The sequence below is a fragment of the Pan paniscus genome, chromosome 14, assembly GCF_029289425.2.
Source record: "Pan paniscus chromosome 14, NHGRI_mPanPan1-v2.0_pri, whole genome shotgun sequence".
Classification (NCBI taxonomy): Eukaryota; Metazoa; Chordata; class Mammalia; order Primates; family Hominidae; genus Pan; species Pan paniscus.
This window is the reverse complement of record NC_073263.2, coordinates 58,782,176-58,798,932: the sequence shown is the minus strand read 5'-3', so window position 1 is coordinate 58,798,932 and position 16,757 is coordinate 58,782,176. Positions and strand designations below refer to the sequence as shown.

Below are 16,757 nucleotides of genomic sequence, written 5' to 3'. Positions count from 1 at the left end.
AAACATTTTTTGATGCCACTAATATATAAGTCCACATCTGCCAAAATATACTTTTTTTTATAACTGTCCACGTTTGAACAAGTGTCTGATATTCCATGTGTAAGTTTTTACCTTGCTTTTTATAACTATCATGTTTATAGGCTTATAAATAAATATTGAAACCATAATTTTTGTTTATTTTGGTTACAGTGTTTACTTTTAAAAATATGCCAATCAGCATTAACCATCCTTCTATCCATTAATTTGCATTTCTTTCATATATTATTGTTTTATGATAATCTCTGTAAAATTTCTGAAAACATTTTGCTAGATTCATTCAAGCCTCTTCTCTTCAAAGCAATACAAGCACACTGTTACATTTAAATATTCCAGACCTACTTTGTTGGTTGTAGGTATGTAACTTTGTTTCTGAGATCTCTATTCTGTTCCATTGACCCTTTTTTTTTTTTTTTTTTGAAACACAGTATTACTCTATGGCCCAGGCTGGAGCGCAGTGACAGGATCTCAGCTCACTGCAACCTCTGCCTCATGGGTTCAAGCAATTCTCCTGCCTCAGCCTCCTGAGTAGCTGGGATTAAAGATGCACACCACCACACCTGGATAATTTTTGTATTTCCAGTAGAGATGGAGTTTTACCATGTTGGCCTGGCTGGTCTTGAACTCTTGATCTTAGGTGATCCACCCACCTCGGCCCCCCAAAGCATATCTTTATTTTTATACCAGTACCACACTGCTTTGTTTACTGCAGCACTGTAGTATAATTTGAAGTCAGGCAATGTAATGCCTCTGCTTTTGTTCTTTTGCTCAGAATTGCTTTTACTATTTGAGCTCTTTTTTGGTTTTAGGTGAATTTTAGGATTTTTTTTTTCAATTCTGTAAAGAATGATGATGGTAGTTTGAAAGGGCATAGCACTGAATCTGTAGGTTGCTTTAGGATATTGACTCTGCTGATCCATGAGCATAGATGTTTTCTATTTGTTTATGTCAGTTATGATTTCTTTCATCAGTGTTCAGAGGTCTCATAACTCCTTGGTTAAATATATTTCTAGGTGGTGTTGTTGCCAATATCAACATATATATATATGTGTGTGTGTGTGTGTGTGTGTGTATAGGTATACATATATACATATATGTGTGTGTATATATACATATATATATATACACACACCTATGTATATACACACACACACACACACACACACCCCATGGGATACTACTCAGCCATAACAAAGAATGAAATCATGCCTTTTGCAGCAACACGAATAGAACTGGAGACCATTATCTTTAGTGAAATGACTCAGAAACAGAAGATCAAAAACAGCATGTTCTCAATTATAAGTCGGAACTAAACAATGAGTACACATGGACATACAGAGTAGAAAAATAGACATTGGAAAGTCCAGAAAGTGGAAGGGTGGGAGGCAGGTTAGGGATGAAATACTAGCTTTCCAATATAATGTACACTATTCTGGTGATGGGTACACTAAAAGCCCAGACTTTACCACTATGCAAAAAATCTGTGTAATGTAACTGCACTTGTACCCTAAATCCACAGAAATAAAAAAATTAACTAAAAGTAAACATTACACGTTTATAACAAAGTGTGACAATTTTCTGTCTATTCCTTTTTAATAATAATTTCTATTCCATTAAGGAAAACATTTTTATATTTTAAATTTATTCTTCCAATATTTATTCAATGTTAATGAATTTTAAATTCTACTAGTTTGTGCTTTTCTCTCCTATTTTAAATATAACGTACTGCATTTCTCCTTATTCTATTGTGCAAACCCATGCCTAAATTCTAACAAAAATTTAACACAATTTTTGGATAATACTCAATGTCAATATATTTATGTATATATTGTGTACAACTGGGCCATTATAGTATATGACTTTCTGTCAAAATTTTTAATCTTTCTGAATTATCTGAGGCTTGTTTTTCTATGCTGTCTCTCTAACTGAACTCTGTCCTGACAAACTTTAAACAGTTAATTGCATCATGTAATCTATTAATTTTTTTTTTTTTTTTTTTTTTTTTTTTTTTTTGCTAGAAACCTCACTCTCAAAGCCTCTGAATTCTTGCTCTAACTTTGGCTCAGTGTTAAGTATTCCTACTACACATATCTTATTGTGGGACTTTCCTTAACTCTCCATTGTCAGGGTTTATTTCACTTCTCTCCTGTGTTGGATGCCCTGTTTTCTTCATTTCCATGCCCTTCATTGACTTTTACCTCCTCATTTCAATAGTTCATGTCATCCTGTTTCTGGAAAAATTTTTGGAAAATGTTATATGTAATGTATAAACTTTATATGATGTAGTATAATATTTAATAATATATTTTACTACTTCTACTTTTGAATAAAGTTTAGAATTCTAAATTAGAAATACTTTTTTACCTCAGAATGACTCCATTGTCTCATTTTCCTTGGATCTGGAAACTTATTTACTTAGATTTAGAGAATTTTTTTCTCCAGTAGTTATTTTAAAATAGCTTTTTTATAATTTTAAATAATTATTTTTGAATAATTCAGGGATTCAAAAAGTTATAAAATAGTATAGCAAATAAACATTTACCCAAGAAAAGATATTATGCAAAAATATTGTAGCTGTACTGCTATGCCATAATGAGGTTGCTGATGAAAGAGTATGTCTCTCATTGATGAAATCAGACATTGCTAAATTGCTCTTATTTTCCTAATTTGGCATATGAGGGTTGCTTTCGTTCTACATTCCTCCAAACACTTAATTTTGCTAGATATGAAAATTCTCCCAATATCAAGAGCAGAGATCATGTTCCATTGCTGTCTTAATTTGCATTTTTCTGATTGAGTTAGAACATCATTTACTATGTTTCATGCTCTTTCCTCTCTGCTGTGCAGCACTTTTAGTGTCCTCATATTAATAGAGCCAAACTCAGCTTCTAGATGTGAGGCACAGATGACATTGATGTCTGCCCCATTGACATTTAGAATATTTTCTTCATTTCTGCTATGCACAAATTCATTTTGTTTCTTTAGCTCAGTTATGTGTTTGGGGCACAGAAAAATATACATACACATGAACAAATATACATACATTTATACATATATATACATACACTCATATTACATATACATATATTTCTGTCATTTTTCAGTTGTAAGCCATGTTGAATCAAGTATGTATTTTTTCAATAAATTAGTCAAATACAGATTTAAATATTTATTTTTATTTGATTAAAAATCAAATTATAAGTATTTGAATTTATAAAAGTTGAAGCTATCTAGTATAATTTATCAACGTTTTAAATCACCTAAAATTATTTTGATTTTCTCACCGGTAATATCTACTAATTCATAAAATTAGAGTTGCCATGTTTAGCTAATGAAAACACAGGATACCAGTTAAAATGGAATTTCAGCTAAACAATTTTTATTTAGTGTAAACATTTTCTAACTGTGCCCAAATTTAACTGGGCACATTTATCCTGTATATTTCGTGGCAAAGTTAACTAAATCTTATTCATAGTAAATTTTTTGACAAATATTGCAAACATGTTTTTAACAGTTTCTTGAATATTTCTTCTCTGGTGGATTTTTCTTCTCTCCTATTATTTTCTAGTTTAGTAAAATCAGCAATTCAAAGGGAAACGTATGCTTTTGAGTGTCAACAGCCATCCCAGATTATTACAACGTGTGACTGCAATGAGAGTAGCATCATGTGATGCCTAGGAGATTGCTGGGCTGAATTTCGTCCTCAATATTTAGTAACTTTGTGAATGTAGGCATACTACATAACCTCTCTGTGCCTTAGCTTCTTCTTATGGAAGTGAATTAGTATATGTATTAAATATAAAATACATGGCTCAAAAACAGTGTCTCAGCCAGGCTTGGTGGTGTGAGACTGTAATCCCTGCTACCCGGCAGGCTGAAGTGAGAGGATTGCTTGAGTCAAAGGGGTTAAGTCCACCCTAGTCCACATAGCAAAACTCCATCTCTTAAAAAAAAAAAAAAAAGTAAATAAATAGTATTTAGTGCATAAATAAATATTACTCTAGTATTAGCTATTTTTATGTTCTCTAGATATTATTTTTTTAAGTCTACAAATAGGTACATATTTTTAAAATCATTAGAATGAGAATAGGAATCACTTGGTGATTCTTGGCTTGCCAGCTTAAATATAATACATGAGAGGGCACTGTGACAAGCCATCAGATTATCAATTTATGATTCCCTAGAATAAGAAAGTTTGCAAGCAGCATATTATAGGAGAGAGACTTATTATGAGCCCAACTGATATTCGTCTGTGATAGGATGACTTTGTATCTGGATACAGAAACACCAAAATATAACCAATAAAATCTTCCATTTTATATTGAGATTTTATCTTCTATCATATTTTCATAAATGGTTAAGAGCATACAGTTGAAATTGAAATATTATTCTGTCAGATTCACTGCCTAGAGAATACCTTTCAGAGGTTCCTTGCCAGTAGCTCACTGACAAGTCAAAAGACTGGTATCATTTAATTGCTGTACTCCCTTCTGGATTCATTTTTACAATATCACTTAAGCCCACATAATACCTTAACTGGTGAAATTCATGACTACTTAGGCGCAAAGTTTGGGAAACACCAGTCTCCAGTAAGTTTTGTTGGAAAAAAATCTGAGTTTTAATTGAACCACACAATGAATATTGATGAGATATGCAGAGTTGTCATTCGGAAAGCTAGCTACAGTAAACCCTGTGCAATTTTCCTACAGGTATGAAACAGAGAACACAGACAAAAACTCACAATGTTGTTGAAAACCAGGACAGATATCAACGTATGTTCAAAATGTAACAGAAATTTTTACTGTGAATCAAATGCAGCTAGAGAAAATGGGTAATGACATTTCCAACCTGTATTTTCTCTCTTGTTCTGTCTTTTTGTTTTGTTTTGGTTGCATTTTGTTTGGGTTTGATTTCCCAAATCTACAGATAGGATCTCCCATAAAACAAAGAAAGAAAATGCCAACATATGCTGATGAAAAAGGCTTATGTTTTTCTGGGCAAAAATTAACCTTAGAAAAGCTGAGTTGCTGTTATTTGGTGCAGGCTGCTAGGTGAAGGTGGTACCTCCTCTTCCCTTTTTGTATTTTCTGAATGATACACAAAAAAATTATTGGATGAGCTACTAGACTAGCTATTGCCCTAATCCAATATCCACAGACACTATCACAGTACATTTACAATCACTACCCCTATTTGAGTTGCTTATCTGTAGGCAGGCTCTTCTCCTATTTCTCAGCATGTATTGTGATAACATTTAAAGATTGATATTCTATCTTAATTAAAATAAAAGGAAATATATTTGAGGGAAAGTTCCAACTAGGCAGAATCTGCTTATAACTAGCTCAGAAGAGAAATAAATAAATAAATAAAATTCAGTACGATCCTGAAATTAAGTGTAGACAGTGAGAATAGAATAAATATTTTGACATTTGTTTCCCCAAAGCTTTCTTTTCTAGTACAGAAAGTAAAATATGTGATTTATGATCTAAATATATAGTATAAAATATGAAGCTAATAAATAATGCAATAATCAATCACTCTTCTATATTGTATATTCTACTCTTTCCTTTCTATTTATTTATAATATTGGTGCCTGCTCATCCAATCTCATTTTCTCACTGTTGTTCTTGTCCCCATTGTTCTTGCTTTTGATCTCCATGAGTATTTTTTTAAATTTTATGTTTTAAGGGGTACAAAATAATGTTTTGATTTATTAATACAATCTTGAAACATTAAATGAAACTGATTAACATATCCACCACCTTAAATATTTATGACTTTTTGTCGTGACAAAATTTGAAATTTACTCTCTTAGCAATTTTGAAATGTACAAATATCTTGTTATCTACCACATTCTCCATGTGGTACAATAGATCTCATAGAAAAAAGTCCTTATTTCTTTCGGTCTAATTGAGGCTTTGGGCCTTTTGACCCTTATCTTCCCTTTCCCCCATACCCCTCCAGCCTCTGGTAAACACTTAGAAAGTTTAACATATCAGATCTATGTATTTGCAATTCACATTAATTTTTCAGACTCCTATTGATAAATATTGGCCTGTTTGTGGTCTAGGATTATCTAGTTTTTTGGGAAATAAGCAATGGATCAACCTTTTCACCTAAGTGACAAAATTCTTCCATTCATAAACTTTCAGTTTTGGATTTATTTTATTTTGTTATTTTTTAAAAAACACATAATTGTTATGAACACAAATTTATGAGATTTGTACATTTTATATTTCACCTTTTTGTAAAACAAAACCATACTTATGTAGTTACAAGGGTTAGTTTTGAAAATTTCTATTTTTTTCTAATAATATTTTTGCCTTTTTTGTAATATATAATAGAAAAAATTATGTTTTTCTGGGCAAAATTGCAAAGTGAATTATATAAAATAATATCTGATAATACTTCTTTCATACAGTACAGGACTTTTATACAGTCTCTTTTTTCAGCAAATCCTTTTATACAGAATGGGACTTAAGATGATCAAGTGTTATCTGTGAATGTGAATAATCAGGCTCTTCTATAATGAAGGTAAGATACGAAACAAATATGTGTGTGTGCATATGTGTGTGTGTGCATGTGCGTACATACACACGCACTTAGAATGCTTGCTTAATTTTAGATCACCCTTTCACAAATTCATCAGGTTCTCTGAGAGATACTATTTTTTAATATCTATTCAAGACAATTTAACATAAATAACTTTGAAATGAACAAATTGTTCTTCAAATACGTCACTGAAAAGCTTTAAGAGTTTTGCAACACCATCTAAAAACAAGTGTAGCCACTGAAGACTAAAAATGTAATGACAAAATAATATCTATCTATGTCTCCTTCCTCTCTTCTTCTGAAATAATAAAGTAATGATTATGTATTTGGCAAACACGTGCAGAAATGTTTCAAAAAGGACATTTGAAAATAACAAAAGGTCTACATAAAGTTTATAACGGAGAAAAATATTTGCAGAAATGCTATAATTTACTTCGCAATACTGTATAAAAGTTTTTCAAACTTTCTAATTTTTGTTGTTAGCTCTCCATCTTTCCAGTTGTGTGATAATTGGCTGGTTATTGATTGAAACTTTCAAATCTTAGTTTCTGCTTGTGAATGATGAAAAGTAATAACGGAAATTACTTCATAAATGTGATTTAAAGTGAACTGAGCAAAAAGAACTGAGCAAATTTCTGACTTGTAAATTATCCAGTATATGCTTATGTTTACTTTTTAGCTTTTTATTCTTTTATTTATTTTAAATCAACTATTATTTTAAGTTCTGGGGTACATTTGCAGGTTTGTTACATAGGTAAACATATGCCATGGTGGTCTGCAGCACAGATCAACTCATCACGCAGTTTTAAGCCCAGGACCTATTAGCTGTTTTTCCTGATGCACTCCCTCCCTTTCCCCTGACAGGCCCCAGTGTGTGTTGTTCCCCTGCCATGTGTCCATCTGTTCTCATCCTTCAGCTCCCACTTGTAAGTGAGAACATGCAGTGTTTGGTTTTCTGTTTCTGCATTAGTTTGCTAAGAATAATGGCTTCCAGCTCCATCCATGTCCCTGCAAAGACATGATCGTGTTCCTTTTTATGGCTGCATAGTATTCCATGGTGTATATGTACCACATTTTCTTTATCCAGTCTATCACTGATGGGCATTTAGGTCGATTCCATGTCTTTGCTATTGTGAATAGTGGAGCCATGAACTTATGCATGGATGTATCTTTATAACAGAATGATTTATATTCCTTTGGGTATATAGCCAGTAATGGGATTGCTGGGTCAAATGGTATTTCTGCTTCTAGATCTTTGAGTAATTCCCATACTGTCTTCCACAATGGTTGAACTAATTTACATTCCCACCAACAATGCAGAAGCATACCTTTTTCTCCGCAACCTCACCAGCATCTATTGTTTCCTGACTTTTTAATAATCACCATTCTGACTGGCATGAGGCGGTATCCCATTGTCGTTTTGACTTAGATTTCTCTAATAAGCAGTGATTTTGAGATTTTTTTTCATGTTTCTTAGCCACGTGAATGTCTTCTTTCAAAAAGTGTCTGTGCATAACCTTTGCCCACTTTTTAATGGGGTTGTTAGTTTTTTCCTTGTAAATTTGTTTAAGTTCCCTGTAGACTCTGAATATTAGACCTTTGTCAGATAGATTGCAAAAATTGTCTCCCATTCTGCAGCTTTTCTGTTCACTCTGATGATAGTTTCTTTTGCTGTGCAGAAGATTTTTAGTTTATTTAGACCCAATTGGTTACATTTTTGCTTTTGTTACAATACCTTTTGGTATTTTAGTAATGAAATATCTGCCAACGTCTATGTCCTGAATGGTATTGCCTAGATTTTCTTCTAGGGTTTTTATAGTTTTGGATTTTACATTTAAGTCTTTAATCTATCTTGAGTTAATTTTTGTATAAGGTATAAGGAAGGGGTCCAGGTTTTATTTTCTGCATATGGCTAACCAGTTCTCCCAGCACCATTTATTAAATAGGGAGTCTTTTCCTCATTGCTTGTTTTTGTCAGGTTTGTCAAAGAACAGATGGTTGTAGGTACAGTCTTATTTCTGAGTTCACTATTCTCTTCCGTTGGGCTATGCGTCTGTTTTCATACCAGTATCATGCTGTTTTGGTTACTGTAGCCTTGTAGTACAGATTGAAGTCAGGGAGCATGACTTCTCCAGTGTGGTTCCTTTTGCTTAGGATTGTCCTGGCTATTCAGGCTCTTTTTTGGTTCCATATGAATTTTAAAGTAGTTTTTTTTTCTCTAATTCTGTGAAGAATGTCATTGGTAGTTTAATGGGAATAGCGTTGAATCTATAAATTACTTTGGGCAGTATGGCCATTTTCATGATATTGATTCTTCCCACCCATGAAATAAAAAATATAATTGAGTCCCATCATCATATCATGAAAATGGCTTTAAGAGAAAACTAGTAGCTGGGCACAGTGGCTCATGCCTGTAATCCCATCACTTTAGAAGGCTGAGATGGGCAGATCACTTGAGGTCTGGAGTTCAAGACCAGCCTGGCCAACATGTAGAAACCCTGTCTCTACTAAAAATACAAAAAAAATTAGCTCAGCATGGTGGCAGCCACCTGAAGTCCTAGCTACACAGGAGGCTGAGACAGGAGAATTGCTTGAACCCAGGAGGTGGAGGTTACAGTAAGCTGCGATCTCACCACTGCACTCCAGCCTGGGTGACAAACAAACAACAAACAAAGAAGAGAAAACTAGTTAGATGAATATTATTGCTTCCTATTTTCAACCAGTAAATAGTTGCCACTGATAAATTGACAGCCATGAGTCTATCAAGAATCCTCTTGATATATTATATACTACAACATGACTGTTCACAGGGGAAAATTATAGGAAACAACGTATGTGTACTTCTTGATTTCATGATACAAGACAAGCACAAAAGCACCACTCATGCCACTGAAAACAATGGACCATGAACCCTTGAAAAATCTTTGCCTCCTTCATCACGAGCAATGTTCCTTCAGCAGTCAAAAATGCCTGTGTACTCAAGACCAGCCTGGCCAATATGGTGAAACCCTGTCTCTACTGAAAATACAAAATTAGCTGGCCTTGGTGGCTCACGCCTGTAATCCCAGCTACTCAGGAGGCTGAGGCAAGAGAATCGCCTGAAGCTGAGAGGTGGAAGTTGCAGTAAGCTGAGATTGTGCCACTGCACTCCAGCCTGGGCGACAGAGACTCCATCTAAAAAAAAAAAAAAAAAAAAAAAAAAGCCTTTTTTTGTTTTTTGTTTTTAGACTCCATCTAAAAAAAAAAAAAAAAAAAAAAAAAGCCTGACTGCATCAACATTTAGCAGTGAACAGTGTCAAATGGATAGGAATTCAACCCTGCAATGACAATGACAGGCTGTGTGTAATCATTCAGCTGATGATGATGTAGTACTCTTGGAACCTGGAAGCATTCCCTTTGCAGTGTCACAGATACTGAAGTAGGCAGCTGGGTAGATGCTAATACCCTGCACAGACATGGTAAAGCCTTGGTGCAGGCCCTTAATCCTATTAGATTTGTAGATCTTAACCAGACAGTCACCAAGGCTTCTGAATTCCCTTTCAGCTCCAGCTTTACCCACATCCACTGGTAGACTGGTACAGACAAAATCAAGAGGGTACACAAAACACAAGGATGTGGCCCCAGCGCACTGCCTGATGCCAGGTTCCTTGCAACATAGTGCCGAAAGTGGGTCCTCTTGTCCACACTACCCAGGAAGATCTGCTAGTACTTATTTCGAAGGCGAAGTTGAGAGCCCCTGGGTGGGGAAGTATCTGATGACATTGGCCAGGTTACCACGCCAGAAGGACAGGACTCTCTCCTCCTTGGGAATACAGACCACACAGTCTATAATGTGCTTGTACTGCTTATCTGTGGTAATTTCCTTGGTGGTATGCTGCACCTGCAGCAGCAGCTTGAGCCACTCGATAGGTGCTCCTGCTGCCTTAGAGATGGCTGTGACCACCCCACCTGCCAGAAGTCCCTGTTGAAGGACACAGCATCATCTGTCATGTTGAAAGGAAAGGGGAGGCAGGCTGCTGCGAGATGGGATTGGGCCAGGAACTCTTTAATTTCAGGGCTGGGGGGCCTCATGTTATTTCAGAGCGTAAGCTTGCTATTTATGGGACACATCTAAGAGTTTCCAGAAAAAATTATGGGACTGCAAGTCTCCCGAAATATTAACATTTGTAGTATTAATATATTATCTTTTTCCCTTTTAAGTTGTGGTAATAAAATATGGTCCTTAAAAGCCTGCCTTTTTGATATTTGTTGTGACATGTTTGATTGCCTAACATATGACCAATTTTATTTAAGGATTCTTTTGTATTTAAAAAGTATGTGTATTCTGAAGTTGCCTCATGCTATTCTAAATATATTGATAAGATCAAGCTTGTGAATTTTTCTGTTCAAAACTTTTGAATGTTTTCTACTTTTCTCTGATATTAAAAATTTTGAAAGAATTCAGTTAAAATTTTCTGTTTTGTTTATTTGGAAATCTTTTCTTACATTCTACCAGCTTCTTTTATTTTCCTTTTAGCAAAAAAAAAAAAAACAACAACACATCAAAACTGTGTTTTTACATGTACACAAGTTTAAAATCATGGTATTTCTCTTTTTTTCCACTTGAAGTTACGTACTTATACCTGGTAATAATTTTTCATGTTAAGTATCTATTTTCCTAATATTAATATGACTTCAGTTTTTTTGTTTGTATTTATCTAAAATTTTACTTCTAATCCTTCCTTGTATGTGTGAGCTTTATATGAATCTCATGTAAATAACTGTATTTCTTATAGCTAATCTTGCAGACTTTATTTTGTTGGTTTTATTTGCTCCTTTTTATTTATTGTAACTAGTCATAAAATTGGGTTATTTCTACAATATTATTTCTGCTTTCTATAAGTCTTGATATTTTGCTTCTTTTTCTTGCCTTTCTTGCCTTATTTCATACTGATTGAGATATATTGTTTTCTTCATTTTATTTTTTTCTCTCTATTCTTTTGGAGATTACATCCTGAATTTCTGTCGTTTTAGTCCTTTGGAGATTTTAAGATGACTATTAAATTTATCAAAGTCTAAAATTAATCAATAATCACCCTATTCTTAAATTACTACTAGAGTTTATGGGACTGCTTCAAAAGCTTTCTCTTCATATATTTGCTATTATTGTGCAGCATTTTAGCTATATTTCTCTTTTTTGTCCTACTTACTAAATATTGTTTTTGTCATTATTTTTTAAGGACAATGTTTTAAATTTATTCATACATTTCTTTTCTGTAGATTCTCTCTGGCATTATTCTTTTTCTTTGAGAAATGCTATAACTAAGGTTTTGCATGTAATGTATGACTTCACTTCTTGTTTGTTGCAAAATGAGTTTAGTTTTTCTTATTCTTGAAAGGTAATTTTAATTAGTATACAACTTATCTGAACTTTGGATGTATCCTAACTGTTTCCATTGTTTTGTTGACAATTCAACAAACTTATATTGACTTCTATTGTTCTCCTCAATTGGTAATCTGTCTTCTTCATATATCATCTTTTAGTTTTTTTCTTTGTTGAACCTCAGTTTCAATATAGTATCTAGAGATATATTTATTTTAATTTACTTCTACTTTAGATATTTTGGGCTTTGAATCTGAGAATTGGTTCTAGAAATTTCAGTTTCAGAAAAATCTCACCTAATATTGCTTACCATTCTTTTTATTTTGTAATTCCCAGTTTTAAAAGTAACCACCCTATCCTTGATGCTTCTTATACTCTCTTTTATATTTTTATATTATTGTATCTCTATGCTGTAGTATGGAAGCTTTCCTGAATTCTGTTTTCCAATTATTCATTTTCTCCATTGTCTATAATTGTCATTAACCCTCCTATTGAGCAACTATTAATTATTATACATTTCAGTTCTAGGAGGGCCTTTTGTTCTTCATTTTAGAATTTCCCCAATATTCTAATATAGACTGTGTTTATGGATTTGATTCTGTAGTTCTCTTTTTTTGTCAATTCTTGTTCATGCTGATTTACTTCTTCATGAATTTGGGATTTTTTATTATGTGCTATGTCTTGCAATTTTATTTTTGTGGCCTGGCCTAAAGGGTATTCTTCTAGATTCGATTTGCTTACTTCTGCTATGTTCCTGAAGACAAACTAAATTATTGGCATATGGATTTCAGTGCTAGAGATGCAGAATGAATACTGGGCCTGTTACACACACAATCATTAGTAATTCTCAGAAGAAACATTTAATTTCTATTTTCTGCTCTATCTGCAGGTAACCAGACTGAAGAGTCTCATTTGCCTGTATTTTAATCACTTGGGATATTAAGTTAGGGGTCTTGGTTTTTAATATGAAAATCCATAGGGCTTTACACTTTTTGAGGTTCAAGCTTTGTCTCCTGTAATTTGCCACGCAGTCCTTAGAAATGCGTGCCTTAAAACACAGGAATTAGCAGATGTCTCTAAGGCAAATGCTTATTTGTTTCTCTGAATTAGTGCTACCCAATAGCACAAATTGTAATTACTTTGTAATTTCTCTCAATTTCTTATCATCTCAGTCCTATATTTAAAACATTTAGATATACATGCATATATGTGTATATGTATGTATGTGTGTATATATATATGTGTGTGTGTCTATATACCATCACTTTTGCGATTCTATGCTAAGAAGGTTTTTTTTTTTTTTTTTTTTTTGAGATGGAGTCACACACTGTTGCTCAGGCTGGAGTGCAGTGGCACGATCTCGGCTTACTGCCACCTCCGCCTCCCAGGTTCAAGCAATTTTCCTGCCTCAACCTACCAAATAGCTGGGATTACAGGCGCCCGCCACCACGCCCAGCTAATTTTTTGTATTTTTAGTAGAGACAGGGTTTCACTTTGTTGACATTCCCACAAAAAACACAAGTAAATAAATACACCATGTAAAACAATTCTAGATTATCAATATATGCTCTTTAAAAATATGAATTTAGAAATCACTAGCTTAATAAAGCAAAACAAAACAAAATGAAACAAACACGTTAAAGCTTAAATTAAATAAAAACGTAAACCACGCATAGCAGAAAGTAAAAATAACAAGTATATTGCACATTACAATGTAGTTTAATAGATTTGAATATTTGATGAAATAAAACATTTTATAAGACTAAATCAATTATTAAACAATATCTTAATAATCTTAATAAACAATAAATAGGTTAATAAATAATTTTCTTCAACATACAATTGATGCAGAATATTTTCTTTACCTTTTCTTGGGACTCGTGACAGAGGTACCTCATTTACTCAGCCTGCCCCTGTCTACCCGTTGCAGCAGGGAGCCTGCGAGCAAATGAGTGCAGTAACCTGAGCGAGTGATTTGGGGAATTGGCAGGAACAAACCCCATTTACTCAGCTCGCCAAGCTCAACCCCTTGTTGGAGGGAGCACATAAGTGAGGGAGTGTGCGATGTGACTGACCATTTTTGGGTGCTGGCAGGTGCAAACTCAGTGTGGGCCACGCGGCAATGACCTTGTGGGGGTTCCTGCGACCCCTGAAGCCACAGAAGTCACGTTACAATGATCTTTCTGCTCTGCCCTCCGCAGATGGCTTAAGTGTTAATAGCTCAGTGAGAGGGCAAAGAGCCAATGTGAAAGCCTTCTTTTGGGTATCAGCACTCACGGCTCTCTACCTCTTGTCCTGCGTCTAGGAAAAATGAGTTTGCACGAACAAATTGAAGGATGGCGAACGTGGAGGATTTTTTTTTTTTTTTCACAGATAAACAGTTTCTTTATTCATCCTCCTCCTCCTCCTCCTCCTCCTCCTCTTCCTCCTCCTCTTCTTCATCTTCCTCTTCCACCTTTTTCCGGGCAACTTTAGCAGGACCCTTTGCACCATCAAACTTTCCTTTCGACTTATAGTCAGCAACATCCTTCTCATACTTCTCCTTCAGCTTTGCCGCCTTAGTGATGTAAGGCTGCTTTTCACTGTCATTTAAATTATTCCACATCTCACCCAGCTTTTTTGCCACGTCTCCAATAGAGATGCCGGGGTTTGTGGATTTGATCTTGGGGCGGAATTCTGAACAGAACAGGAAGAATCCAGACGGTGGCCTTTTGGGAGCATTAGGATCCTTCTTCTTCTTGCCTCCCTTAGCTGGTCCATAATCCTTCATTTCCCGATCATAGCGCACTTTATCTGCCTTTGCCATTTCATCAAATTTAGATTTCTCTTTCCCGGACATCGTCTTCCACCTCTCAGAGCACTTCTTGGAAAATTCCGCAAAATTGACAGGGACCTCTGGGTTTTTCTTCTTATGTTCTTCTCTGCATATCTGCACAAAGAAGGCATAAGCAGACATCTTGCCTTTTGGTTTCTTGGGGTCACCTTTAGCCATCCTGCCTGTAAAGTGGCTCTCCGTGGGTAGGGGAGCTAAAAAGGCGATGGGACAGGCAGGTAATCTTCCCAAGTCTAGCAGTCTCTGGCTAGACACTTCTCTATCAAGCCAACCCTCTGAAGTCAAGTTGCTTCTTTCTAATGTCCAGCTGCTTCTCTGCTTCTCTCCAACTGAGTCTGGGGTCTTTATAGGCACAGGATGAAGGATGGGGCAGGCCATGTGTAGTTTAGGAAAAGACAATATTTGAGCAGGAAAACAGGGATAGAAGTTCTCGCTTTGGACCATGGGTTTCAGGCTTTTCGGCTTGACGATGGGGTTTTGCCAGAGACCCGACCCTGTCTGCCTAGAATTTCTCTGCCTCCTGTCACTATCACAATAACCAATTAGGTAATATAAAAAAATTGATTTATAGAAATATCAATATGAGAATATTAGGAAGAAAACTTCACTGCCTATGTAAATAAAATTTGTATCTCTGATTGAAGAACTTTTTAAAAGAAAATGGAGAGATGTGTTTGCCCAAAGAGCAGTTATTTCTCTAGTTCACCACCTCTGGTGTATATTTGCATGTCACTCACCAAAGTGTGAGTAATAATTTGTGGGTGCTGTGGTTTATCATGATTCTTATTTTTTTCTATATTCCAAATGTTTATCTTGGGTATTCCTTTCACATTAAAAATATTTCCAACTAAACAATCAAGCAACTGTCACTTACCAACAGAGCTAATACCTAAATAATTTAGAAAATTGTTTTAAATATTTTTTCTTAATATCTAAGGGAGGAAGCATAATTTTTTCTATATTAATATAGTTTTTAGTTTGCTTCTTTTTATTTTGAATCATATGTTATCATAACAATGAGTACATTGTCTCTTAATTAATATACTTTATTCTTTCCTTGTAAATGTAATGAACAATTATTTACATTTGCTTGAGTCTTTCTTTTTTTCTACTCCATAGGTCACTTTATTTGAGCTATTGTTGAATACCACTATTTTCCCTCCATAGAGTTCCTAAAACATGGGTGCCAGGCCACACACATGCCTTCTTCTTGAAAACAGACTAATTTTGAAGGGGTGTGTAAATCACCTTAAAAAATGTGTAATGGTATTCTAAATTTCTAAGCTGCATTTCTACTTTAATTTGCCTTTCATTGATTTCTTAAAAAAACACTGAATTGTTTGGTAATACAAATACAAAAATTCTTATATTTAAGTTTGTAGTTTAATTTCTGACTTCTCACAATTGAGAATAACTATATTCTTGTAACAAAAATGATTTTTAAAGAAAAGTGTAAGGACCATTTTTTAACCCTGAAAGACATTTAAAAAGTAATACAATGGAGATATTTGTTAATACTTATTTACACAATAACCCAATATTTTTCTAAGTTAAAAAAATAAATCTATGTGCATTGAGTCTTTTGAAACAGTAGAAAATAATACAGAGGAAAATAATTACTCATGATGATCTCTCTACTTGAAGTAGTTTGTAAGCATAGTTACACACTTTCCCAGTCAATTCTTTTCTATATTTTTGGGTACATTTTTCCTGTACTTTTAAAATAATTTAAAATTTTTTTACACTTGTTACTTTTTTTCTGTACTTTTCCTGTATATTTTTACTTTTAGAACACTGAGCTAATTATATTTATAAGGCTTTGAAAACTCTCATTTTCCTTTGGTAGATATCATATTTTGAATAATTGTCTTATTCTTTTTTCTTTCCTCCACTGTCCACAAAGGGAATCTAGATTTGTCCCATGCTCCACACTTTTGATATTGCTAAACAACAAAGATAGCTAAGGGATTTGGA

General features: G+C 34.2%; 1 protein-coding gene and 1 pseudogene across 1 annotated transcript; both read right to left on the bottom strand.

Moving 5' to 3' along the window:
- Nucleotides 1-8,546: 8,546 nt before the first annotated feature.
- On the bottom strand, nt 8,547-10,593 carry LOC100973350 (ADP/ATP translocase 2-like; annotated as a pseudogene).
- A 3,406-nt stretch (nt 10,594-13,999) lies between these two features.
- LOC100973702 (high mobility group protein B3-like) lies at nt 14,000-15,176 on the bottom strand. The gene has a single exon (XM_034936771.3). It carries the CDS (start codon nt 15,159-15,161, stop codon nt 14,337-14,339), a length of 825 nt encoding a protein of 274 aa, XP_034792662.3. The 5' UTR covers nt 15,162-15,176; the 3' UTR covers nt 14,000-14,336.
- Nucleotides 15,177-16,757: the final 1,581 nt, after the last annotated feature.